We start from the raw sequence: 9192 nt of genomic DNA, 5'->3' as shown, positions 1-9192 counted from the left end.
CAACAATTGTGAGGTTGGCCCAAGACTGGGCAATGTTTCATTCTGCTGTGCATAAGGGTCGGTATGGGTCGGTACCGACTCAATGGCACCTAACAAGAACAAAAGAAGCCTTGGTGGTTCATTGGTTAAGGACTCAGTCATTAACCAAAAGGTCAGCGGCTCAAACCCCCATGTGGCACCACGTAAGTAAGGCCTGGCAATGTGCCTGTCTAATAATTACCTCCAAGGAGACCCTAGTGAGCTCTGTTCTTCAACACACAGGGCCACCAAGAGTCGGGATCAGCTCAACTGCACCAGGGTTCAGTCTGGTTTGGGTTTTTCTGTGTTGGCAGGGGGGAGCCATACATGGGGGTCGATTGACAGTCTCAGATGGCTATGGCAGATATACTTAGAAAAAACCAGTATTTTCATTATAAAATTGATATAATCACAGCATAAATTTTTTTGAAAAAATATTAGAGAAAACATTTGAAAAAAATGAAGAGAAAACAGACTCATAACCATGTGATTGTACCATCAGTCTAGTTCAGCCTGGGCCTCTACTGACCAGTCCAGTGGGCACGGGCTACATGTTGTTGTTAAGTGCCAGTGAGTAGGTTCCAACTCATAGCAACCCTGTATGGGGTTTCCAAGGAGCGACTGGTGGGTTTTAAATCTCCAATCTTGTGGTTAGCAGTCCAGTGCTTATCCTACAACACCACACGGACCACATAGGTTATTTCAATTCAAATTTAAATTAACATTCCATCCAATTAAAACTCAGGGCTGCACAGTTGCAGTGCTTACAGACACACGTGGTTGTCAAGGTGGTGGCCATAGTGGCCCAGGTTTACACTAACTCCGTCCCAGCAAAAAGTCCCACTGGGTGATGCCACTCTAGACCACCCAGTCACACTTCTTTTAGGCCTTTTGATAAAGTTGAATCACATTGTGAGGAGAAAATTAAGAGCTGGAAGGTGGGCAGTTCAAGCCCACCAGCCTGGTGATATGCTCTCATAATGGTGACACTTTAGGGAACCCCGTACGGCAGTTCTAGTGTGTCACATGGGGTCGCTGTGAGTCAGAATCCACTCCACCACACAATAACACCAATCAGACAGGCACATCATTTACTATTTTTCTCTTAATAGACACAAGAAATATTTCCAGGTAGCTACAGAGACTTTATAAAATGTCCTACTCTTTCACTGGGCAGGACAGAGACTCTGAACCTATGTGGAGGGATCACAGTCCCTTGGGAGAGTCAAATGGTGCTCCCTCATCATACAATACAAACTCAAAAAGTGTAATTAAACTGAAGGGGTTCATGAACCCCAGTTACAACTCCTTAGCCTGGTAAATGGACCTTGATCGAGTCAACCTGTCTCTGTCGTCAGACGCTTCTACAGTGGCGCAAACAGTTAAGTGCTCAACTACCAACTATAAAAGTACGCAGTTTGAACCCACCCAGAGGTGCTTCATAAGAAAGCCCTGGCAACCCGTTTCTGAAAGGTCACAGCCTTGGAAAGCCTTGTAGTGCAATTCTACTCTGCACACACGAGATTGCCAACAGTCAGAATCCCCCCCACACACCTGGTTTGGCTTACTGTGGTGGGCTATCTAGGCTCCCCCCCATGACAGAGACCCTTCATGCCCATCTCATCCCCTCCTGGTGACTGGGATGACTTCATAGGATGCGTCCCAGAAGGGGCACACTGACCCCCAGTCACAATGATGACAGGTCTGTCGTCACACAGGGCACCTGTCACAAGACAGTCACCCAGCGGGCTCTTTTAGACTGGACAGAGGCGGACGACAGGATGTCCACCTGGTGGTCGTCCTCATCTTCATCGCAGTGTGGCTCTGTAACAGCCTGGGTCCTCACCATGGCTCTGCCAGCCACCCACTCAGCTGCCCCGTTTCCTCCTTATTCAAGGAGACCAGGGACGAGGGGTCAGGAATCCCCACTCTAAGCCACTGAGAAATTCAAACAGGACTAACACGCAAATGTGGAAGGCCCAGGGCGCACACCACTGCCCTTCAGAAATCACTCAGCCCTCCTGGGAACCACCTTCCTGGAGAGGCATGTTTGGGGACTCTTGGACCCCTCGAGTCAGTGCCACATGGAGTTCTCCACATTAGCCACCAGGGGGAGCCCGTGAGCCAGCCTCCGACTTGCCCCTGGAGTGGGGGGGGGGGGGGGGGGGTTGCGCATTCACAGTTAGATTGTTATTGCTAAGTGCCATCCCTTCACCCTGTCACTTCTGACTCATGAGGAACTCCATTCCACGGCTGGAGGAGACGGTGGGTGGTACAGCCAGTTAACACACTTGGCTGCTAATGGAAAGTTTGGAAGTTCGAATCCACCCAGAGGAGCCTGGGAAGAAAAGTCTGGCGGTATACATTAAAAAAAAAAAAAATCTACAGAGCACAGCTCTACCCTGACAGGCAAAATTGGCCCTGAGTCGGTTTTCAATCCCAGGAATAGTCACGGTGCCTTCGAGGCTCTCCGGCCAGCCCTGTGAGGTGTGTGACCACCAGAATGTTGGTGCTAAGGGTCACATACCCCATGTGCTCACACTGTTGCCCCTGTCCACAGCGGGACCCTGGCTGCACTTGGGAGTCTCCAGATGTGGAGGTGAAAAAGGGGTCTCTGTCTGAGTTCCACCCTCAGGGATTCTGATTTAATTGGGATGGGAGTTTAAAAACCACGAAGGGGGATCACAGGAGCCCCTTTCTACAGCATGCATACGGGGACCCTCTGATCCATCTCTGCAGAGGGGTTGGGGTCGGGGAGGAGGAGCCAGGGGGAGACTATATACAAGGCTTGCAGTCTGGTATGAAGAATAAGGATTGAGTGTGTATGTTCTGTGTGGTGTCCCCTGGGGGTGCGGGGGGTGCAGACTGAACCCAGCGATGCTGTCAGAGGGGGTAAAACCAGACTGACAGCTTATAACATTCCTGTGCAGAGTGTCTGAAGTCATGTGTTCTTTTCAATACAGATATCCCTGTAGTTGGTCATAGGGCCTTGTAGGATAGACGAAAGGTCAGCAGTTCAAACCCACCAGTTGCTCTTGGAAACCCTACGCAGGTCACTTATGAGCCGGAACGGACCCAACAAGAACAACACTAGTTATAACAAAGGCATTTTCATAAAGCCCAGCTTACGTGGATCAATGTATCTATCCACAAGGCTAAACATGACACACTTACTTTTAATCCTCTTAATACACTCCTAAGGGGTTCTGGGGGTAGGGGCGCTGTAGGGTCAGCACTGGACTTCAAACCACAAGGTCAGTGGTTCAAACTCACCAGCTGCTCCTCAGAAACCCTATACAGGGTAGCTGTGGGTCAAAACCAATTCTAGAGTTCACAACAGAGACAATATCACATATTATTGTCTGGTTGAAATTGACGCTAAATATTACTAAGGATTCTGTATCGTCTGGTACAGGAGGCGGTCCATGGGGTGGGGGTGGGGGGGACACCATGAGTTAAGCACTGGGCCCAAACACCCAGACCTGGCTCAGCTTCTGTGTCCATTACTGGGGGAAACGCAAGTTCCAGGGTTCACCCAGCCCCTTGGAAGCTCCCTGTGGTGGCTGGGACCCCAGGCAATGCCCACCACATCCTGTCTTAAGGTGTGGCTTTTCCAAGTCACAGGGAGGAGGGAGGAGTCCCATCTGTCTCCACTGGCCCCAGACCACGGCTGTTCTGGCCTCACCCAGCAACCCCGTAGGCACCTCACTCGGAGCCTCAGAGTCTCCCCAACCAGGCTCCAACGACGCTGTGGGCACTTGGGGTTGCTTCATTCTCAGGCTGGGAGCCATGCTGTGCACTGCAAGGTGTCAAGCAGCATCCCTGGCCTTCACACACCCCTAGTCTCGACAAACTGTCTCCAGACACTGTCTTCTGTCCCCTAGTGCCTAGGTCAGAGCCGACGCTTATGGGCAGCAGGAAGTCTGGGCATCCCAATCGTGTGAAAGAAAGTGCCCCCAGCCCTTCAGCAGTTCTCATGTGCAGCCAGGAGGACCCCAAGATAGAGGAAAGGATAAGGGGGCATAACCCCACAAAATGCACAAACCTATTCCCATTTTAAGGAGCTCTGGTAGTGTAGTGGTTACGAATCGGCTGCTAATCTCACGGTCAGCAGTTGGAAACTACCAGCTGTTCCAAGGGAGAAAGATGAGGCTTTCTGCTCCCGTAAAGATTTACAGCCTCGGAAACCCTGTGCAGGGTTGCTATGAGTCGGAACCAACTCCACGGCACATAACAACAACATTCCCATTTTACAAGCAAGGAAACTGACACTCCACACAGACATATCACCTTCCCAGGTTTATGGTCACTCAGCGAAGGCCAATCCAAGCTCCAGAGATGGAACTGGCTCTATTTCTGCTTCTGTTCCTAGACTCTCAGCTACGAGACCACAGCCAGCTCTCTGGGGCAGAGTGAGGGGTAGACAGGACTCAGACTCTCCCTTCCACGCGAACCCCAGGATGATGCTCCGACACTTACCCAAGGGTATCACTGTACTGCCCAAGTGGTACCACCAGGGGGCGCACTCACTAAAGCAGCCGAATGGAGAGCTGGAATTTCATCCCAGGCCCAGAACGCCACACAGTTCAGCCAACCTCATCTGGAACCTAGAGTCCTGGGTTCTGGCTGACTGAAGGCACGTGCAACTTCAGAGAAATGTTATCAGTTCATCCTTGGGCTTTAATGGATCACATCTTACTGAAGGGATAAAATCAAATTCCTTCCTGCTCAGCCAGAGGAGAGGTCTGGTACGGTGCTGTAAGTTAATGCGCCCGACGGCAAGGTCGGTTTGAACAGCAAGGTTAGCGGTTCAAGGTCAACAGCTGTTCCTCAGATACCCGTTACAGGATCACTATGAATCAGAACAGACTCAACAGCAGTTAACAACAGTCAGAAGACCGGCTCAGCTCGACAGCACTTAACAGCTAACCTCTGGTAGCGTAGTGGTTACGAATCGGGCTGTGAACCTTAAGGTCAGCAGTTCGAAACTACCAGCTGTTCCATGGGAGAACGATGAGGCTTTCTGCTCCCGTAAAGATTTACAGCCTCGGAAACCCTGTACAGGGTCGCTATGAGTCGGAACCGACTCCACGGCACATTACAACAACAACAACCACAAGGTGTGGCGCTGTGGGTTAATGCGCCAGACTGCAATGCAGTTTGAACTGCAAGGTTGGTGGTTCAAGCTCACCATCTGCTCCTCAGAAACCCTAAACAGGGTCGCTATGAGTCGGAACCAACTCTACAGCATTTAACAACCACAAGGTCAGAGGCTCACACCTACCAGCCACTCCTCAGAAACCCTATCTATGCAGGGCCTCTATGGGTCAGGACCGAGTCAACGGCACTTGAGAACACCACTAAGGCCTGGTCACGGAGGCAGGGCTGGTCAGCAGCCATCATGCACGGCCCACAGCTGGAGCCCCATGCTGAAGGCCACAGTTTGATTACCACCAAGTTTGACTGAAAACCTAGGAGAGCCGGAGCTACGTCTGGAGTCACAGGAAGGGTTGTGGGACTCAACTGTGACTCCATCGGGCACTTGCTCTAGCTGCACAGGACAGCATCGAAGTGACCGCCTGCACAGGACACGAGGCTGCCTGGTGGCTTCTTTGACGTCTGGCACCTCCCCCACCAGGTAGCCAAGCAGGACAGAAGTCAACCTTGCCCACTGAGGATCCAGCAAACGGGATGCCATGGCAGATGCCCCCAGCATCGTGGCAGCCCCCCTGGGCTGTACTCCACCCTCACAGGTTCCCCCGCCCCCCACACACACACACAGCAGGACTGAGGTCCCCCAGGGGAGGGCGGGGCCACAAGGCTGCAGGGGCGCCTTGGGGTCTGGAGCGGTCACACTGCAACAAGACTGGGTCTCGGCGCCCCCATAAATCTACGGACCATTCAATGAGAAAAGTATTTATTGCTCAGCTTTCCCCCAGCCTCGCCCTACCAGGCGCTCAGTCTTACGGGGGGGCCTTGTAAAGAGACCAAGGCTGCGCTGGGAGGCCTGGGTGCTGGCCTTCTCAATGCAATGCCCCAAGGCCAGGCCTGTGGGTCCACCCAGAGAGCCCAGTCCACCCATCCCGCCACTCACCTGCCTTCGCTTTCCAGAAACACGGAGCTACTGCTCTCGGCCAGCACGGCGCTGATGGGGGAGAGGCAGAAAGGCGACGAGAAGGTGTCCGAGTCCGAGTCGAAGGAGCTGTCTCTGCTCACGCCTTCGGCCGACAGCTCCAGGGAGCCCTCCTCCTCGCCGGCCTCAGGCCGAGGCTCCCGGACCTCCTCAGCCCCTTCCTGCGAGCTGACCGAGGACAGCATGCGGGGGTCCGGCTGCGAGACTGGGAGGGCACCGTCCCCACCTAGGCCTGGGGTCAGCTTCTCCCCGTCTTCCAACGAAGGGCTGCGGGGCATGGTGATCCGGGAGCTCTGGGCCACCACCAGGATGTCCTCGTCCCTGGGGGTCAGGGCCGATCGGGGCTCCATGGAGGCCCCTGAGCTGTGGGTGCGCCGAGCCCGTGGGCGGGGAGCCTTGCGCACCGGGGAGCTCTCGGGGGTGATGTAGCGAAGCGCCTCCTCATCCTGCCTCTGGATCCGAGAGTTGGGGACCCAGGCGAGGATGAGGGTGGTGCCCAATAGCTCATCCTTCTCCATGTACAGGCACAGGTACCCTACGAGAGGCCAGGGTGGGGGGTACGGAGGGTCAGAGAGGATATCCCTGGGCCCTGTTCAGTCCATCCGCACCTTCCAAGGACACCCTCCCAGGCGCGGGGAGACACCACCCAGTGTTCAGAACCCCTCACCCCGTCAGCATTGATAGGAGGATGCAGGCTGGAGATCCTGCTCTAGTTCGCCAACAGAAGACACCAGAATAGGGCCTTAAGCTTCTCCCAACAGCCTTGCGTGGCCCTCTCGGGGTACTTTGGGGAGTTCTTTTATTGCAGTTTTTGAGAGGGGTCATTTTTCAAAGCTGCTTGGGGAGCTCGCTCACACCCTGGGTCACTGACAGAAATGGGAGAGGGATGTACCCAAGGCCAGCGGCGGGTCAAGTGGCACCCAGCTGGCACTCTCTCCTGGATGCCCAGTGTTCAGGGAAGGTGGCGTTTCTTCACACAGCACCAAGCCTTTCCTTCCAGGATGCCCTGACTCCCCGGCCAGTGTCAACACATCCCCCAAAAGGGACCACATCTCTCAGGGCCGTGGCTCTAGGAGGCAAACCCAGAATCTTACCACCATGCCTGTTGTGTGTGTGAGGCCTATGGGGTTTATACACCCTCCAAGGATGCAGGTTTGAGATTGGGAACGGAGCCTCAGATGGCAGCTCCCCTGGACCACCAATCACCCCTTTTAGACCACCACCTCTGGGGCACTGCTTACCAGACCACCCTCAGACTGAAAGGTACCCTGGTGATACTGTGGAATAAGCATTGGACTGCTAAATGCCAGGTAGGAGGTTTAAACCTACCAGCCCCTCCCGTGGGGACAGATGGTGTTGTCAGCTCCTGTCAGGATTGACGAGTTTTACTCTGTCCTGTCTAGGTTGGAATTGACTCCGTAGCGGGTTTAATTGTGTTTTGTAAGGGCAGGGTCTGCCTTGAGCACAGTTCTCTATTAAAGACGTCTTTATGGGAGAAAACGGACAACAGAAACTGGAGACTTCAGGCTGGAATCAGTAAGTTTATGTTCCTGAGGGAGGAACAGCTTGGAGAAGGAGGTAGAGCCACCAGATCCTGAAGACCCTCAGCCCCTTCTAGAGCCCACTAGTAGAGCGAACGAAACTAAAAACTCCCTGTCAAATCAATTCTGATTCACAGCGAGCCCGTCTACACAGCAGAGCAAGACTACCCCATATACCTTCTGAGACTGTTCATGTTTACACGGGCAGACAGCCTCATTGTTCTCCCAAGGAGTGCGGCTGGTGGGTTTGAACAGCTGACCTTGTGGTTAGCAGTTCAATGTTTAACCCACAATCCCTGCCACACATCCAGGGTCTAAGCTGGGTTTTTTGTTTTTGTTTTGTTGTGTTAGGGAGAGGGCTGTGGATAGATATACAAGTAGCTGTCCTCACAAAGAAGAATCTCCCCGCTCGCTCCAGGAAGTAAGCCAAACCTCTGTATGTGAGGGTCTCTGCAGGAAGAGCTAGGAAATATGGAGCCTGGTGGTATCCAGGGGGCTGTGGAAGCAACTCCATCCTTGCTGACCCATTGGGAACTCTCCTCCCTCTTCAGAGAGGTGGGCAGGATGGGCAACGAAGGGACCAGGAATTCCAGGCCCCACCCTCTCAGCAGAAGGAGAAGAGCAGGAATACACTTCCAGCTCACAAGGGGTCGCCCTAGCGGAGTGCCCCCATACCACGCTGTGTGATCCGAGGTCACCCGCTCACCTGGGTGGTGCTCACCCAGCCCCTGCAACCCCTCGGGTGGGTGCACGCAGACATTGTTCTTGGAGTAGATGATCTCGCCATCCAGAACGGAGGGGGGCCCGCCGCCGCCACCCGGGGTGAGCGTCAGGAGGTCCGAGGCTTTGGAGGAGGCTCGTCGGAGGAGGCGGCCCAGAGACATGGCCGGGGGGGTGTTCCCATCCTCTGCACGCGTCGGCCCAGGTGGGGCACCTCAGACCTGCTGGGGGCACAGCGAAGAGATGCACCGAGGGACCCAGGGCTTGTCCTTCTGTAGGGGGCGTTAAGGAAGGGAAGGGTCCTACCAGGGCAGAGCAGGTCTCTGGGAGGTGGGGCTGTCGATTAGCAGTATCCCTGGACTCTACCTACTAAATGCCGGTTGCCTTCCCACCCTCCTTGTGACAACCAAAAATGTTTGTGGCTATTGCCAAATGTCCCCTGGGGATGGAAAATCACCTCCCAGTGAGCACGGCTGGGCAGGAGGACACCTGCTCCCACCATTACGGTGTCCTCAGCTGCCATCGAGTCGGCTCTGACTCCTGTCGTCCTGCCATTCCGACTCATAGCGACCCTGTATAGGGTTTCAAGGAGCAGCTGGTGAGTTAGAACTGCTGACCTTGTGGTTCAAATCGACCTTGCTGTCCAGTGCTGAAGCTACACCGCCACACTAGGACTTCAAAGTATATACTGTCGTTAAGTGCTATCAAGTCCGTTCCTACTCATAGCAACCCTACATAGCGTAGTGGTTATGAATTGAACTGCGAACCTCAAGGTTAGCA

The 9192-nt window shown here is 54.0% G+C and overlaps 1 protein-coding gene across 2 annotated transcripts in view; it reads right to left on the bottom strand.

The window, feature by feature from the left end:
* Positions 1-8576, bottom strand: part of TBC1D16 (TBC1 domain family, member 16) — an 82461-nt gene extending 73885 nt beyond the window's left edge. For both annotated transcript variants that reach the window (XM_006869522.1, XM_006869523.1), the window contains exons 1-2: positions 8399-8576; positions 6113-6686 (exon numbers count right to left, since the gene is read on the bottom strand). In XM_006869522.1, coding sequence (XP_006869584.1) covers positions 6113-6686; positions 8399-8576 — 752 coding nt within the window. The remainder of the gene's footprint in view (positions 1-6112; positions 6687-8398) is intronic.
* Positions 8577-9192: the final 616 nt, after the last annotated feature.

Source organism: Chrysochloris asiatica, unplaced genomic scaffold, assembly GCF_000296735.1.
Source record: "Chrysochloris asiatica unplaced genomic scaffold, ChrAsi1.0 scaffold00132, whole genome shotgun sequence".
In the NCBI taxonomy this organism is placed as follows: domain Eukaryota; kingdom Metazoa; phylum Chordata; class Mammalia; order Afrosoricida; family Chrysochloridae; genus Chrysochloris; species Chrysochloris asiatica.
Note: the sequence above shows the minus strand (reverse complement) of the source record. Positions and strands in the feature narration are given on the sequence as shown.